This window comes from Leopardus geoffroyi, chromosome E3 (genome assembly GCF_018350155.1).
Source record: "Leopardus geoffroyi isolate Oge1 chromosome E3, O.geoffroyi_Oge1_pat1.0, whole genome shotgun sequence".
NCBI lineage: Eukaryota > Metazoa > Chordata > Mammalia > Carnivora > Felidae > Leopardus > Leopardus geoffroyi.
Window position 1 is genome coordinate 26,542,992 of NC_059340.1, and position 18,323 is coordinate 26,561,314.

At 46.7% G+C, this 18,323-nt stretch overlaps 1 protein-coding gene across 5 annotated transcripts; it reads left to right on the top strand.

Moving 5' to 3' along the window:
* KNOP1 (lysine rich nucleolar protein 1) lies at window positions 1-17,713 on the top strand. 5 transcript variants are annotated; one of them, XM_045461668.1, is made up of 6 exons: window positions 89-103; window positions 1,691-1,764; window positions 3,320-4,248; window positions 7,856-7,924; window positions 14,411-14,488; window positions 16,979-17,713. In XM_045461668.1, exons 2-6 carry the CDS (start codon window positions 1,713-1,715, stop codon window positions 17,288-17,290), a joined length of 1,440 nt encoding a protein of 479 aa, XP_045317624.1. In that variant the 5' UTR covers window positions 89-103; window positions 1,691-1,712; the 3' UTR covers window positions 17,291-17,713. The 5 variants fall into 5 exon arrangements, with proteins under 5 accessions (XP_045317625.1, XP_045317623.1, XP_045317622.1 ...); XM_045461666.1 differs by lacking the exon at window positions 1,691-1,764 and having other exon boundaries at window positions 3-103; XM_045461670.1 differs by lacking the exons at window positions 89-103; window positions 1,691-1,764 and adding an exon at window positions 489-624.
* Window positions 17,714-18,323: the final 610 nt, after the last annotated feature.

Sequence of the window (18,323 nt, forward strand, 5' to 3'; positions counted from 1 at the left end):
GGAAGGACCCAGAATTCACGGGGGCGAGCCAGAGACTCGAGATTAACTTCCGGGTCGCGGCGGAGCTGGCTTTCACGTGGAGGCGGGGAAGATTGGCCTGAGGGTGAGTGCTGAGGGGCGGCCCAGGCGGGGAGGCGCGGGGTCCGGAGATTGGGCTTGGGGACTTGCGGGGCAAACTAAGGGAAAAGCGGGCGACTTGCACCCCAAATCCACACCACCAACCACCAGCGCTCGCTCCGGCCTGAGGCCGCCGCCTTCTGGAAGTTCTCCCGCCTTGGAGTAGGTTCAGGATCGCGGGTAATCCCTCCGCGCGTGTGTATGCGCGCGGAAGCTTTGGCGCTGCGGAGCCTTAGAGGGTCCGTTTCGCCTCCTGGCTCCCTTGCTTCCCGCTAGTGAACTGCCGTGGTGGTGGGGTGTTGGTTCCATTGTGCAGAGCACAGGCTCTGCGGGCTGGGTTCGAATCTTTTTTTGTCACTTGCTGGCTTTAGGACCTAGGACTGGTAAATTGAAGTCTCGAAGCCTCAGCAAGTCTGTGCGATGGGGCCTTCACACCGGTCCTCAGGAGGCTACCGCGAGATTTTAAAAGCGCTTTTGGAGAAAGTGCTGGTTTTTACTGGAGACAGTGTAAGGAACATTCCTCTTCCCTTAGAGTGAATACATCTGGGCCCGCTGGGTTAAAGAGGAGGCTATTCAGTGCTAAAGAGGAGGGAAGCTTAAGGGGATTAAATTGACCACAGCCCCCCTTTGGCTTCTTTGTTCCAAACAGGTCTCGACTATTCCCCCCACCTGAGGCGCTCTCCGCTCTCTTGACTCCACCCTCTCTAGGTTTGCACCTACTTCTCTTCCTTTGCAGGCTCCTCTTCCTCTGCCCTCCTGTTTCCCTAAGGTGTTGTCTTAGGCTCGTTGTATTTGAGGCTTAGTTATCATCCATACATTTCTAAGTTTTTCTTATCTATGTCAGCCCCATCACCCCTGAGCCTCAGACCCACATATCCACCTGTTCACTGGACAGTCTTCTTTTGGATATCTCAAGGCATCTATGCAAACCAGCCTGTCTCCTGTAGCCCCTAATCACCCTCCTTCAGTTCCTTTTTCTTAGGATTTAACACCACCGTCCTGTAGTTGCCCAAGCTGGAAACTTCTGTACTAGAAACTTTACTGACAACTGATGGGTCAGATTAGATTAACTCCATTGCCCTGACCTCACCCACTAGCCTTGATGTTATCACTTGTGTCTTCATTATCACACATCTTTTCCTCCTACACCTTCTTGAGAGCAGGTTTTTTTTTTTTTTTTTTTAACAGTTTTTAAGTGTTTGTTTTTGTTGTTTTTTGTTTTTTACTTCTGAGAGAGTGTGCGAGTGCGCACAAGCTGACGAGGACAGAGAGAGGGAGACACAGAATCCTAAGCAGGCTCCAGACTCTGAGCTGTCCACACAGAGCCTGATGCAGGGCTTGAACCCACAAACTGTGAAATCATGACCTGAGCCAAAGTCAGATGCTTAACCGACTGAGCCACCCAGGCACCCCGTAGCAGGTATTTTATCTTGTTCATCTCTGTATCTCTGGCATTCATTTTTTCGGTGAGTATTTATTGAACACCTGCTATGTGCCAGGTACAGAGCTAGGCTCTGGGAATAGAGCAGAAAACAGGATAGGAATGAATGACAGGGTTCCCTTGACTTTCCAGGTACTCCTGGCATGAGTTACAAATGAATTTGAGTCATAGTTTGGTCCTGGCCTGGCTCCTTGAAGCTGCTAATGGTGAGTCAAGTCCAGTCTGCAGGGTTCTGAGCCTGGAGAGCTTCAGAATGGGAGCCTTTTTTTTTTTTTTTTTAATTTTTTTTTTCAACGTTTATTTATTTCTGGGACAGAGAGAGACAGAGCATGAACGGGGGAGGGGCAGAGAGAGAGGGAGACACAGAATCGGAAACAGGCTCCAGGCTCTGAGCCATCAGCCCAGAGCCCGACGCGGGGCTCGAACTCACGGACCGCGAGATCGTGACCTGGCTGAAGTCGGACGCTTAACCGACTGTGCCACGCAGGCGCCCCAAGAATGGAGAGCCTTTTGAACTATGCCTCCCACTGTCCAAACCTGGGGGATATTTTGTTTCTGGATTCCCTGGGTGTCTCCATGTCACCTAGTTCAGGGAGCAATAGGAACTGGGGTGTGATGAGTGACAGAAGTAGCCTAGCTGGAAGCTAAAGTGTACTTGAGGGCCCTCGCACAGTTGCCTACATGACATTTCCCCAAAAAAGCTGGACATTGTAGGTTGCTCTGTGTCATCTCCAATTGTTAAAAACAGTGAAGCAGGCAAGGTGTGGCCCCCACACCTTCTCCCCCTGGCAGCCTTTGATCTGGTTCAGTCCCTGATGATGGATAGGGAAACTGAGGCCCGGATAAGCCAACACTATGTGGCAAGAGAGTGTCAGTCACCATTTGAACCCAGGTCTTGTCTGTCCTAGCTGGGGCTCCTTCAATATCTTGCTGCTGCTCATACTACTAGCCACATGGGAAGGTAATTAGGAGGGTAAGTCATCCAGCGTGCAGGTGGGGGAAGTTAATTTCCACACACAAAGGAAAAGCTACTTAGGTGAACCAAGGTAAGGAGTTAATTGTGCCACAGTTACTGCCTCTGGTGGGAATTGGCAGGAAGAGTTCACCTCAGGATTTCTGTCCCCTTCAGAAATTGTCTGTCTGATTTCACTGCAATTGTATCCTCCCTGGCTGGCACAGGGTAGGCAGTAAATTTGTTGGAATGGGTGACTAGGCTCAGAGATCTGAGAAGGGGGGTTAGGAAAAGGAATCAACAGTGTACCACTTTGCATGGATCACTTCTCCCTTTGAGAAGGAAGTGTTATTTCCCCCCATTTTCTAGATGGGGAAATTAATGTTCAGGGAGGCTAGATGATTAGCTTAAGGTGAGGGAGCAGTTTCAATTTGAACTTGGGCCTGTCTGAATTTAAACTCCATTCTACTTCTTTGATCACATTTTTCCATCCCTGAACATTTCAGACTAGCCACTCAGAAACATGGCTTTTGGGGCACCTGGGTGGCTCAGTCGGTTGGGTGTCCAACTTCGGCTCTTGTCATGATCTCACGGTCCGTGGGTTCGGGCCCTGCATTGGGCTCTGTGCTGACAGCTCGGAGCCTGGAGCCTGCTTCAGATTCTGTGTCTCCCTCTCTCTGACCCGCCCCCCCTTTCATGCTCTGTCTCAAAAATAAACATTAAAAAAAAAAACGTGGCTTTTGGTACTACCTAACTGAATTGTACACGGGGATTTGGTAGGGGATAACGTGTACCATTTCTTTTTTCAGGAATGATCACTAAAACCCACAAAGGAGACTTGGGCCTTGGGCTCCCAGAGAAAAAGAAGAAGAAGAAGAAGGTGGTCAAAGAACTAGAGACTCAATACTCAGTTTTAAACAGTGACAATTATTTCACTGAGATCTGTCCCACAAAAGCCACATCCCCCTCAAAGAGTGTGGTCCTGGGACAGGCATCTGAGATGCCTCTAGTGAAGAAAAAGAAGAAAAAGAAGGGACATAGCACCCTCGGTGAGCAGCACTTAGAACCTGAGACCACATTACGTGCTGGATGGACAGAGAAGTTGCCGAGCCCCAGGAAGCAGGCTCTTGGTTCATCTGAGTTCCAAGGTGGGGAGAAGAAAAAGAAGAGGAAGTCCTTAGGGCCTCCGGCCATGTCCCCTGGCTCGAGAGTGAAGACCTTCCCGGACCCCAGACAGGGCGAGGAGGTGACCAGCATTGGCAAGAAGCCCAAAAAACACAAGAAGGAGAAAAAGGCCCAGGAGGCTGCAACCTTTTCAGCCAAGAACCCTTGGTTCTGTGAGTCTGGGGATTCTCTGTATGCTTGCTCGGTGGGGAAGGATGGAGAGGAGCAGACAGCCTCAGGGCGGAAACCAGGGCGGAAACGGAAGCAGGAGAGCCCCAGGGAGCACAATGTGAAGACGAAGAAGAAAAAGAAAATCCACCAGAAGGGAGACACCTCCCTAGGGCACCTTGAGCTCTCCAAGTCCATTGAGGGCATCCCCAGGAAAGGAAGTAAGAAGCCAGTCAAAGTTGAGGCTCCAGAATACATCCCAATAGAACATAACCCCAAGTCCCCTGCAAAAAAAATGAAGGCCAAGAAAAAGGCAGAGCAGCCAGGCATTGGGGAGCCAGCTCTGAGGAGGAATAAAAAGAAGAAGGAGAAAGAGAGCAGAGTAGCCGGAGAGCCTTGTAAAGAGGTAAGCTTTTCTTCAGAAGTAGACTCTGCTTGGGTGAATAAGGGTGGAAGTGGGGAGTGTGTGTGTGCATTCATACACAGGCACTCCCCTTTGTAGCTGCCAGAACCCTGATTGAACTGACTTCAGCCAGAAAAGGGTATTTGTTGAGATACGTAACTGGAAAGGTTAAAAGCTGTTTAGTTTCAGGTATGGCTGGATCCAGGTACTCATGCACTATCTCTCAGTAATAAAGGTATCCCTTGCTATTGAAACTCTGTCCAACTTCTCACTATCTTCACTTAGGGTCTGAATAGATATAAATTTTTCAGATGAATCACTCTCTTTCTGAACTCTTGCCACTTGCTGTCCAAAACTCAGGAACCAAATAGTTTGAGATAACATGGTGTCCAAGCCTATCTGAGTTTATTTTCTGTGCTCCGTTTACATGATTTAGAGATCAAATAGGTTTGGATTGCAGGAGATGCCTGTGTGGCTTTCCCCAGCTCTGGGCTTTGTATTTTTTTCTTCTAGTGGGTTTTAGTCACAGACAGGCACCTCCCACCTCCTACCCATAGCAAGACAGTCTCAGCAGTTCCAGGATTTCATCCTAGTAGTTAGGCTACCCCCAAAGGGAGAACTGTAGCGCCTCTGAAACGATTACAAGAAAATTCTCAGGGCTGCTGTCACATGCCTCAGGTGATCACCCAAGCTGGAAGCCCTGATCTGAAGCTGGGGGGAGGGAACTAGGGTATTAGTCCCACTGAACCCCACTGTTTGAGGTCGGGGGGGAAGACAATTCCTGGGAGGAAAACCCAATCCTAATTACCCGGAGGAAGAGAATAGTTGATGGTCTGGCGAAGACAACAGAGATACGTTGTCTCCATCCTGACAGGCTTCCTTGAGTGGGGGAGAAAAGGGAGGAGATGAGCCAGAGCACTTGGACTCCACAGGTCCACATCTGCCTCTATTTGTGTCAGGACCACACCTTCATTCCTGTTTTTGGAATAAGTGAGTGAATGTGCAGTGGGAAATGAGATGGTATGTGTCCTACTCCAAGCAGATGTCTGGCCTGTTGGGGTAGCCAAGGCTGATGTTGAACACTTACTGTGTGCCTGGTGGTAGGCTAATGCTCCCCATGTATTAACCCGTTTAATCCTCACATCAGTCTGGTGAAATGGCTGCTGTCGTTATCCTCATTTAACAGACAAGGATACTAAGGGAGGAGTTAAATACCTTGATCAGGATCATCTACCTGTCAGGGTGGGCTTTCAGCCCAGTCTGGCTTTGGAACTGGAGGTTTCATCCTTTCTCAGAAGCTGCCCTGTAACTTCCCATAGAAGTTAGAGCCCAAGAAGTGACTGTCTTCTATTAGAACAAGCCCTGAGTTCTCTTCCCAGTTCTGCACCGACCAGCTAGGTAAGCTCAGACCAGCCACTGCCCTGTGGTCCTCAAGTAAGAATGATGGCTAACGTGTATGGAGTTGTTACTGAAGGATGGCCCTGGCACTGGAGGGGGCTCCGTTAATACCAACTGAAGGATGAGCTCCCTGGAGCAAGGTCATCAGGAAGTGTCTGGACACCCTCAGCTCAGCTTGATAGGGTTGAGGAGGGCAGGGGTGGCCTCCTTTTCAGGGCCTACAAAAGGCAGTTCTGGTTTCTGGATTTTTCCCAGTTTTGTCCTAGTCCATTAGACTGATTTCACTGGTCTCTTTCATTCAGAAGCTCTTGGGGCCAAGAGGAACCCCAGAGGCTGGGAGCCCAACCCCCATCAGAATCCCTTCTTTCCAGAGTTCATTGAAAGGTGGTTGGTCCCCTCTGTTTAACATCTCCCGCCGTGGGGCTCTGCTACCTCGGACAGCCCTCTGAGTCAGGAAATGCACACATCTTCAGGGTCTGGATGGGTGATGTGAGTAAACAGAGCCTTCCAGGGATCATCTCATGTGATGCTAGGTGCCGCGCAGAGCACATTTAAAGTAAGGCTGCGAAAAGATGGCAGTTGTCATGACCAAAGGATCAGGGAAAGTGGCCTGGAGTCTCACTTTTAGAGGGTCCCATGGGAGCTAAGGTCAGTGAGCAAGTTTGACACATGCAAACATGCCCAGGGCAGGCCCAATGAGGACACCACATGGGAGCGGAGTTGTGTGAGGGCTGTTGGCTGTGGGTCATGCAGAGGGAGCAACAGTGCAGAGGCCCTGGAAGGAGCAGAGACTGGGGTAGTAGAAGCTGGGAGTTTGGGAGGGGCCAAGGAATAGAGACCATAGAGGCCACAGGAGTCTAGATTTTTGTGTAAATAGGATAAGAGCCCCTGGAGAGTTTTGGGGAGTAGTGGGGTGATGTGATCTGATTTTTTAAATTTTTATTTTTTTAATTGAGATATAATTGACATATAACATGGTGCAAGTTTAAGGTGTATATGTGATATGATCCGGTTGAGTTTTTTTTAAAGATTTTATTTTATTTACCTTTTTCTTTTTTTTTTTTTTTTTTTTTTTTAATTTTTTTTTTTTCAACGTTTATTTATTTTTGGGACAGAGAGAGACAGAGCATGAACGGGGGAGGGGCAGAGAGAGAGGGAGACACAGAATCGGAAACAGGCTCCAGGCTCTGAGCCATCAGCCCAGAGCCTGACGCGGGGCTCGAACTCACGGACCGCGAGATCGTGACCTGGCTGAAGTCGGACGCTTAACCGACTGCGCCACCCAGGCGCCCCTACCTTTTTCTTTTTTTAAGTTTATTTATTTATTTTGAGAGAGAGAGAGTGAGGACCCCAAGCAGGCTCTGCACTGACTTTGCGGAGCCTGACTTGGGGCTCCAACTCATGAACCACGAGATCATGACCTGAGCTGAAATCAGGAGTCAGATGTTCAACCAACTGAGCCACCAGGCCCTGAGATTTTGTTTTAAGTAATTTTTGTACCCAGTGTAAGGCTTGAACCTTCAACTGTGAGATCAAGAGTTGTAATGCTCTACTTACTGAGCCAGTCAGGTGCCCCTCCAGTTGAGTTTTTAAAGCTCACCCTAGTTGTTGTGCATAATGGAGCAGGGTTGGGGTGGAAGGGGGTGGGGAAGCAGGAGTTAGAGACTGTTGTGTTGTCCAGGTAGGAGGAAAGGCAATGACTAGGACTGGAGTGGGGGTGGGCACTGGAGGAGAGAACTGGATTTAGGTTTGCTGGCAGGGTCCCCGCCCTGCCCACCCTCACCCCAATCAGGGCCCCAGGCTTACCTGTCCCCTGCCAGTCTGTCCCTCCACCCCCATCAGCAGGGCCCTTGGCCTCTCTCCTCTTGCTGGTGTGGTGCCATGGGAGATAAGATGATGTCTGTGGCAGGAAAGGTGTGCCAAGCCTTAGGAGACCTGTGTCACTTCTGTCCCTGAGCTGTGGGGGTGACTTCATGATGGTCCTGTCACCTCTGTGAACCTTAGTTTCTTCATATGTTAGGTCAGTGCCGTTCTCTTGAGGGCAGAATCAGAAATGTGGAAGACAGGATGTCAGAAGTTCTGTTGGTGGCAGGGGTTGAGGTGGTGCTGCAGTCTCGGGACTTCTCTGGATTATCATGATCTCATCCTGCTGGGCTGCTGGGGCAGAGGCCATCCTATGCTTGACTCTTCCTCCCTTTGCCCTTTTGTGCAGGAGCCTGACACAGACTTAGAGGTGGTGTTGGAAAAGAAAGGCAACATGGATGAGGCGCACATAGACCAGGTACGGTCCAGGTCCTCATCCCCCTCCCAGATGTCTTGCCACCCACCAGGCACACATTTGTCTCCTCCTGGGCAACAAGATCCTGGTCCCAGAGGTGTCAAGGAACCCAAAAGCCACCAGCCAGCTCTGGAACACCTCAAGTGGCAGGGAACTTGTGGCCTTCCCCACTTGATGCTGGGAGACCCTTTCACTACCACAGCTTTGGCTGAGGGGCTATCTGATCATTGAGAATCTCAGGCTGAGTGTTTCCCTTATAATTGCTGCAGGAGAGACAGGAGTATGACTCCAGGAACTGCAGCCAGGGCAGGGAACATGTGCTCAGCCCGGCCCGTGCATTGCCACCTCCTGTCCTCAATTCAGGAGCACTTAGAGAAGTTATTCTGTTGTGGCTCAGCTTCTGCTTTTGGCGTGCCCGGATCTGTAGGTAGATGTATCCTATAAAGGAGCATGACTTTCTGGAATTGGGGTCTTTGTATGATCCTGGACCAAATGAGGCCAGGCAGGACAGTGGTAACAGCAGAGGCTTGGCTTTGGACCATTACTAACATCCTTGGGCAGTCACTGACCTTACTGACCCTCTCGTGTAGGTGGCTGTGAAGACCAGACGCAGTCATGTTTGCGAGGCAATCAGCAGGGGCCTGTCTTATATCTGCTTAATAAGGGGCACCCATTACCCTAACCACATCCTCACGCTTTGTCAGCAAGTAACTGCTGGAGAGAAGCAACAGGGTGTGATGCAGGGATGACCCCTGTCTCGTGGCCCTTCTACTCCAGGAGAGAAAGAAACCAGTGACTACTAGGAAGTGAGCTGAGTATGTGGGAGCCTAGAAGATGTCACAGAATTTCCAAACCTAATGCCTTTGGAGTGCTAAGGAACTCTCCCTGGAGGCAGGGGCATCGGAAGTAGGACCATGCCGATCAGTAAGGGGATGCTGACAGAGCCCAGTCCAAGGCCTGACACAAAGCACAAACCCCTTAGAAATGGGAGCTCCCCAGCCCTTTGCAGGTCATAGTCATGCGGCTCCCCAGGGTCAGGGCTAACTGTAATGAGGACCGAGAGGACAGAGGCGGGGGGGAGCCCTGCCTCTCTGGGCTCTGGGCCCCTTTCCTCAGTTCCTTTTGCAGGTATCCTCCCCCGCTCAGGATGCAGCAAGCTGCTAGAACTCTGAGAGTCCTCATGCCCATGTACTTCTTAGGGGCGATGCCCACCAGCAGCCCCTTTGCTGCTGACTTGTGCCTACTGTTTACAATTTTTAAGGAAACTTTTAACCGTTATGGGTGACAGATTACCTCAACGTAAGTGAAGCTTTCTATTTTACCTCTGCCTTTTTTCCCTGTAAATGCTGAAAGTTCACTATGTTAAAACATTGCAACCTAAAAAAAAAAATGCGACCTGAAATCCTATCACCTAATAATGGTCACTGTTAACCCTTTGTTACTATATTTTTCCAGATTTTTCCTTTGTAACTATGTGTAATTTTAAAGCACTGTGTAATCATGCTACGTTATGTAGACCATTCTCTTAATTTTTATCATTTAACTGGTGAATTGAATTTCATTTTGTCTTAGGCACATCTGTATCACTCTGCATCTGGAGCATGGCTCCGCTATAGGAATATGTTATCATTTTTTCTCTCATTTTTACAGTTGTCACTTTGTTTTATATAGTTTTCAACTTACATAAGTGGTCACTTTGTCTCACAGCCTGTGGCAGATTAGAAGGGAGGAGGAAAGGGCACAAATTGGGTCAAAGTTATACCTGAACCCTTACGAGGGAGAAGGAGACCCTGGATGCTTTTTTTTCCCTAATTGAAGTACAGCTGACATACCATATTATATTTCAGGTGTACAGCCTAGTGATTCAACAATTATGTCCTTTAATCTATGCTTACCACAATAAGTGTAGCTACCATCTGTCACCTATACAAAGGTATTACAAGATTACTGACTGTATTCTCTATGCTGTACTGTACATCCCTGTGACTTACTTACGCGTTTGTACTTCCTAATCTCCTTTATCAGTTTCGCCCAGCCTCCTATACCCCTCCATTCTGGCAACCACTAGTTGTCTGTTTTTATGAGTCGTTTGTTTTGTTTTGTTTTGTTTTCCAGATTGCACATATAAGTGAAATTATATGGTATTTGTCTTTTTTCTGTCTCAATTATTTCACTTAGCATAATACCCTGTAGGTCCATCCACATTGTCATAAACTGGCAAGATTTCATTCTTTTTCATTGTTGAGTAATATTCCATTGTGTGTGTGTGTGTGTGTGTGTGTGTGTGTGTGCGCGCGCGCGTGCATGTTTGTGCGCACACACACCACAACTTTTTCCATTCATTTATCAGTGAACACATAGGATGCATCCATATCTTGACAATTGTAAATAATGCTGGGATAAACATAGGGGTGCTAAATTAAGTGTTTTCCTTTTCTTTGGGTGAATACCCAGAAGTGGAATTACTGGCTTGTATTGTATTTCTATTTTTAATTTTTTGAGGAAATTCCATACTATTTTTTTATACTGGTTGCACCACTTTGCATTCCCACCAACAGTGCACAAGGGTTCCCTTTTCTCTGCATCCTCACCAACACTTGTTACCCCCAGTCTCTGATACTAGCCATTCTGACTGGCTTGACATGATACCTTGTTATGATTTTGATGTGCATTTTCCTGATGATGTTGAACATCTGTTCATGTTTTGGCCATTTGTATGTCTTTGTAAAAATGTCTATTCAGGTCCTCTGCCCATTTTCTAGTTGATTTTTAAGTTTATTTATTTTGAGAGAGAGAGCATGCCCATGCAAGCAGGGAAGGGGCAGAGAGAGAGAGAGAGAGAGAGAGAGAGGAAGAATCCCAAGCAGGTTCCCCATTATCGGCACACAGCCCAACTTGGAGCTTGATCTCATGAACTGCAGGATCATGACCTGAGCTGAAACCAAGAATCAAACGCTTAACCAACTGAGCCACCCAGGCGCCCCATGTATGAGTTCTTCATATATTTTGGATATAAAGCCCTTATCGAATATAGTATTTGCAGATATGTTGATCCTTGCAAATTAGTTGATCCTTGAACAACATGGGTTTGAATTGCACGAGTACATGAATACACAAATTTTTTCAATACAGTGCTGTAAATGTACTTTTTCCTTTGATTTTCTTAATTACATCTTTAGCTTTATTGTAAGATTATAGTATGTAATACATATAACATACAGAGTCTGTGTTAATCAGCTGTTTATATTACTGGTAAAACTTGCAGTCAACAGTAGGCTACTAACAGTTAAATTTTGGGAGAGTCAGAATTTATATGTGGATTTTCAATTGTGCAGGGGGCCAGCGCCCCAATCCCCACTTGTTCAAGGGTCAGCTGTATCTTCTCCCATTTAGTAGGTTGCCTTTTTGTTAGTTTGTTGTAGTTCTAATTGTTTTTATTGCCCTTGCCTAAGGATACAGATCCAGAAAAATATTACCAAGAATTTTTTTGCCTTTGTTTTCTTTTAGGGGTCCTATGGTTTCAGGTTTCACATTTAAGTCTTTAATCCATTTTGAATTTATCTTTGTGTATGGTCTGAGAGAGTGGTCCAGTTCTTTCTTCTGCGTGTAGCTGTCCAGTTTTCCCAACGCCATTTATTAAAGAGACTGTCTTTCCCACATTGTTAGATCCTTGGATGCTTTGTCATAGGTTAATTGACCTATAAGTTATTTCAGGCTTCTCTTCCATTGATCTCTGGTTTTGTGCCAATACTATGCTATTTTGATTACTGCTGCTTTGTAGTATAGTTTGATATATGGGATAGTTTGATATATGTGCTACCTCCAGCTTTGTTTTTCTCTCTCTCAGGGTTACTTTGGCTATTCAGCATCTTTTGTGATTCCAAATGAATTTTAGGATTGTTCATTCCAGTTCTGTGAAACATGCTATTGGTTTTTTGATAGGGATTGCATTGAATCTGTAAATTGCTTTGGATAATATGGACATTTTAACAATGTTAATTCTTCCAATCCATGAGCATGGTATATCCTTCCATTTATTTATGTCATCTTCAAGTTTCTGTCATCCATGTCTTAAAATTTTCAGAGTATAGCTCTTTCACCTCCTTAAATGTATTCCTAGGTGTTTTATTATTTTTGATGCAGTTGTAACTGGGAGCGTTTTCTTAATTTTTCTTTTCAGTAGTTCGTTTTTAGTGTATAGAAATGGAACAGATTCCTGTATATTGTTTTTATATCCTGCAACTTTTACTGAATTCATTTATTAGTTGTAATAGTTTTTTGGTGGAGTCTTTAGGGTTTTCTATATAGATTATCATGTCATCTGCAAGTAGTGGCAATTTCATTTGTTCCATTCCAGTTTGGATCACTTTTGTTTCTTTTTCTTGTCTATGGTGCCCGAGACTTCAGTACTGTGTTGAATAAAAGTGATGAGAGTAGACATTCTTGTTTTGTTTCTAATCTTAGAGGAAAAACTTGAAGCTTTTCACCATTGAGTATGATGTTAACTATGTGGCCTTTATCATGTTGAGGTATGTTCCCTCTGTATCGACTTTATTGACATTTGTTACCATGAATTGATGTTGAATTTTATCAAATGCTTTTTCTGCATGTATTGAGATGAGTATGATTTTTATTCTTCATTTTGTTAATGTGGTATATCAAGGATGGATATTAAACCATCCTTGCATCCCTGAGATAAATCCTGCTTGATCATGGTGAATGATTCTCTTAATGTATTGTTGAATTCAGTTTGCTGACATTTCGTTGAGGACTTTTGATCTATGTTTGTCAGGGATATTGGTCCTGGAAGCTTTTATATCAAACAGCAGGGTCATTAGTATGCTGATGGTGGCCTTGAGCCATGCTAGCAGCATTGCATAAGATGTACCTGCTGTGTACCAGGCACTCTATTAGGTTCTTAACATTCTGCACCCAACAATTTAATGTTGGGCAGGGAGGTTCTCCGACACCAGCAATTCTTGGACACCAGCTGGGTGTCCTACAGTTCAACTCCAATCTGACACAATATATATGGAGATAGTGTCACATCCCACAGGTTAAGGACTCAGTCTCACCAGGCTACTACCACCCCTCGGCAGCCTGCTATAGATGGGAGGTTCTGATGACCCTCTCCTTGGGTTCTTTTAATTTGCTAGAGCAGTTCACAGAACTCCGAATCATTTCACTTACTAGACTGTTGGTTTATAATAAAAGGATACAAATCAAGAATAGCCAGATGGTAGTGATACATATGGCAAGGTATACGGAAATGGCACTAAAATTTCATGCCCTCTCCAAGTATACCACTCTTTACAAATCTCCATGTTTTCCACCAACCCAGAAGCTCTCTGAACATCCTGCTCTTTTGGGAGGTTTATGGAGGCTTCATTACATAGGTGCAATTGATTAAATCATTGACCATTTGGTAATTGATTCAGCTTCCAGGCCCTCTTCCCTCCCTGGAGTTTGGAGGGGGGACTGCAAGTTCCAACCCCCTATGGTCATTGGGTTGGTTCACCTGACAACCAGCCCCCATCCTCAGGTGCTTTTCTTCGTTCTCCTCACTTACATAGCATAAGACACCTTGATTGCTCTCCTCACTTTGGAAATCCCAAGGGGTTTAGGAGTTCTCTGCAGAAACTAGGATGACAACCAAATATATATTTATTATAAATCATAGCACAATTCTGTTTCTGCCATTTATCCTCCAAGGTAGCTGATATTTCTATTTGCAGATGAATGAATCTAAGTACAAAAAGGTTAAATGACTTATCTAAGTGCTAAGTTTCATACTAGCCTTTGCCTCACTCCAGTGTTCTTTCTAGAAAATAATGCTATCCCGAAAGTTAACTACTGTATCTTCTGTATAGGAAGGCAGGGCTTCAGGCAGTGTGCTTTGGGGAAGTTTCCACCCACTATGGCTGTTACAGACAAAAATGTTCTGCTGAAGGTGGATGAGGCTCAGTTTATAGGAAAGTTCATTCTTTTTTTTTTTTTTTTTTTTTTTTTTTTAATTTTTTTTTTTTTCAACGTTTATTTATTTTTGGGGACAGAGAGAGACAGAGCATGAACGGGGGAGGGGCAGAGAGAGAGGGAGACACAGAATCGGAAACAGGCTCCAGGCTCTGAGCCATCAGCCCAGAGCCTGACGCGGGGCTCGAACTCACGGACCGCGAGATCGTGACCTGGCTGAAGTCGGACGCTTAACCGACTGCGCCACCCAGGCGCCCCTAGGAAAGTTCATTCTTAAAAAATGGCAAAAAAAAAAAAAGAGTAAATGAGGCTGCCCATTTTAGGCCAAGGGATTGCAGCCTTGGGATGCTTAGAAGATTGTTCCCGACAAATGCCTGCCCCAATTTGCAGCAGAGGAAAGCTCCTCTCCCTCTTGCTACCGTCCTTTCCTCCTGCCCTATCTCTGTGCTCTGTTTTAAGCTCAAAGGAAAACTTCTGTGTCCCATTTCCCTCTTTTCTTTGCTCTCCCTTGCTCAGGTGAGGCGAAAGGCCTTGCAAGAAGAGATTGATCGTGAGTCGGGCAAAACGGAAGCTTCTGAACCAAGGAAGTGGACAGTAAGTTCAATGCTTTGGCTCTGCTGGGTGACATACCCCGGCATCCTGACTCCTCCTTCCTCGCCTTGTGGCATGAGCAGCAGAGTGATGGGAGACAAGACCATGGGAGTCCAGGCCCCAGAGGCTGTCCCAGTCTGCCGTTGGGCTCTCTTGACTGCAGAGCTTGTCTTGAGCTAACTTTCCTCCTTCTGAAGGGGTGCTTGCCTACCTCCTAGAGAGCTGACCAAGCCAGAGAAGCATCCTTAACCTTGTCTCCAGCTCTGGATGGATGGGATGTCCCACACATTGGTCTCTGAGGGCATGTGATAAGCGCTTTCCAGCAGTGGATAGTGACCTCAGAAGGCTTCTTGGACCAGGGTAGGTGGCAGAGGCAAGAGCTATGTGGTGGCAGGCCTCTCTCAGGACTGCCTTCAAGGTCCAGTTGGAATGGGAGAGTCCAAACCAGGCCTGAGGAGATGGGACAGGAGGGAGTACTGCGTGAGGACACGAAGTCAGGCTGAAGCAGGGTGAGAGGGGCTGTGGGCAGGCCTACACCAGGCCAACCTCGACAGCTGTGGCCGGAAACTTGTACGGAGACTCTAGGTGCAGTGAGAGCTCCTGGAGGGCATGTGTGTAGGGGAAGTGGGTAGCTGGTTAGGAGGCTCGGCCTGCAGGCCTGAGGACTGGGATGGTGGCAGAGGACAGAGAGAAGAGACAGCTTCACAATCCGACAAGACTTGCTAATAGTTAATTGGATTGGGGAGAGGGAAAGAAGGATCTAGATGACAAGGAAGGCTTGCTTTCCTGCCCTATCTTAAGCCTTCACAGTTTAACACAGGAAAGAACAATTAATTTGGATCAAAAGACCTGAGTTCAATTTCTGGCTCTGCCACTTTCTCGTTGTGAGACTCTAGGGAAGCAGCTTCTCCTTTTGGACCCTCGGTTTCCACATCTGTAAAATGGGACTTGTACTCTCGCCCAGTGGGATATGGAGAGGGCCTTTGTTATGTGTCTTCCCTCTGGGTGTCTCTTCTCTTTCCATCCTCTTGAGCTGAGCAGAGCTGATAGAACATCCTTATTGAGTTGAGGAAGGCAAGAAACAGGGCAGCTAGTGGCCCCAGAGGCTGTACCTAGAAGGACCTGATGGGGATCCTAGGGCACAGGGGCTGGCATCTGCTGGGGACACTTTAGGTGGCATTGTCTCCCAGGACCTGGGGACACTTGACAGGTGAGGCCTGTGGTGAGGATTCCAGACTGGCTGTGGGCCCCTGTGGGAGGGCCTCTTTGAGTGGGTCAGCAGCCCTTGGAAGAGCTAGTTTCCTCAGACCCAGTGCAGGGCTGTCAGAGGTGGTTTCTCATTCTAGAAATTGTAGGCCTGGGAAGCTGTTAATTATGCCTCCATCTGGGCCACTGTGAAACTGGAAGAATTTGTCACTGATTCACTCAGGGCAAGTGTAACAACGATTGGTTTTTAGTATTCTCCCAAAACTGATCTAGAAATAAGTGCTAGGCTAGCATTTGTCTTGCAAGTGGAAAGTTCCCAGGCAGCATGGAGGTCAGTAGTTGGGGTGGGGTGGGAAGAATGACCAGTTATTGAGAACTTAAAGTATGCCAAGCATTGTGCTCTGGGTTGCTGGTGTAAAAACCTGATTTGATCATTAGTTAAAGCCCTGTGAGAGGTGTATTACACTTCTGTATTGTAGATGAGGACATTGAGGCTCAGAGAGGTTAGGTGATTTGAACAGAGTCAGCCAGGGCGGGCTTGATCCTTGGGTCTGTGTGACTTCAAAGTCATAATTTTCTTGAGCTGGGTTTCTTGCTATCTCACAGGTGTGAGAAGGAAAGGGGTCTTTTCTTCTGCAGCCGCTCTTAGGAGCTGTCTTGCATTTTCTTGAACATGGGTGACTCATGTATAGGTGGTAGAGTACTCTGGACATGAATTGGGACCCCCTTAGTCCTGGACTAGCTCAGCCTCTGGCTTGGCTGTGTGACCCTTTACCCGCCTGGGCCTCCACCCCCCACTGTAAAGCGCAGTGCTCTTGGGAAGCAATGTGCGTTTCAGATTCCCACTTGCTCTCCTCTTCCCTCCAACTGACAGCAACCTGAGGGCAGAGTGGCCAGCTGGGAGGTAAAGTGGTTGGAGGTGAGGTGAGGTGTGCCATACTCTTTGCCATGAGTTAGGGGAGGAATGAAGCAAACAGGCAGCTCCCTGTTTAAAGGTGGGCCCTGGTGTCGGCCAGACCCGAGATGGAATTCTGGCAGGGTCATTGATTAGGCTTGTGCCCCCATTTAGGCTGCATACCTTCATTTCGTTACCAGTAAATTGAAAATAAATACAGTATTCCTTACACGGCTCTTGTTAGAATGAAAAATATAGTCTGTTGATGTGCTTGTGAGCACTGTGCCACAGTGAGCATTTAATCAGCTGGATCCTCCTTGTTGAGGCTGGGCTTGGGGAAAGGATGGGGCTTTGGAAACCAGGAAAATGACCACCTTTTTCTTTTAACACAGGGAACTCAGTTTGGCCAGTGGGATACTGCTGGTTTTGAAAACGAGGAACAGAAACTGAAATTTCTCAAACTTATGGGTGGCTTTAAAAATGTGTCACCTTCATTCAGCCGCCCCCCTAACATGACCGGAAGGCCCAACATGGCTCTCAACAAGAAGGCAGCCGACACTCTGCGGCAGAACCTCCAGCAGGACTACGACCGGGCCATGAGCTGGAAGTACAGCCGTGGCGCTGGCCTTGGCTTCTCCACCACCCCAGACAAAATCTTTTATATTGACAGAAATGCTTCCAAGTCCATCAAATTTGAAGATTAAACTCTACTGTCTTGTCCTTCAAAACAGCCAGAATTTCTTTTATTATTCAGTTGTGCAAATGAAAGCCATTTTACAGTTGTCTCGAGTCAAACCTCTGCAGAGATTAAGGAAAACTTTGCCCATGTGCTTGAATGAACTGAGGTCAGGGAAGCTCATGTTTCAGAAGTCAAGAGAACATGTGAGTGGCTCACACTTACTATTTTCTGTATTAAGCATTCCATCCCTGTTTGAAGACATCAGCATATATAAATAATAGCTAAATGTCTTGAGTGCTTAGTATGTACCACGTACATACTAATGTGTTGCCCCTGCATTAATGCATTTAATCTTAATAATTATGAAATAGGTGCTATTATCCCCATCTTATAGATGAGGAAACTGAGGTTCAGGGATGAAGTAATAAAATTGCCCAGGTTCACCCAACCAGTAAGTGCCAAGTGTTGTACTTTTGTGCCCCAAGTCCTCTGTCACTATTCACTACTCTGAATGTCCCCCTCTAAGGAACTTTACCAGGAATACTCACTGGAGATTGAAATCTCTTTTTTTTTTTTTTAATTTTTTTTTTTTCAACGTTTATTTATTTTTGGGACAGAGAGAGACAGAGCATGAACGGGGGAGGGGCAGAGAGAGAGGGAGACACAGAATCGGAAACAGGCTCCAGGCTCTGAGCCATCAGCCCAGAGCCCGACGTGGGGCTCGAACTCACGGACCGCGAGATCGTGACCTGGCTGATGTCGGATGCTTAACCGACTGCGCCACCCAGGCGCCCCTGAAATCTCTTTTGATTGAAGAAACAGAAGTTTTATTAGATGTCTAAATCCCAAACAGGAAGTAGATTTAATGATAAACAGGGAAGAGCAAACTCATTTTCTTTTCCCATCTTGGAGGAGCTACTGGCAAAGGGGGGTCTGAATTGTCACCAAGCAGATGTGACTGAGCTTCCTTTGCTGTTAGGAAATGTGTTTCTAAACCAGTTTTGCCTTTTCCGACTTCCTGCTTTCCATCCTCAGTGCTGAGCTTGGATTTAGTCTTG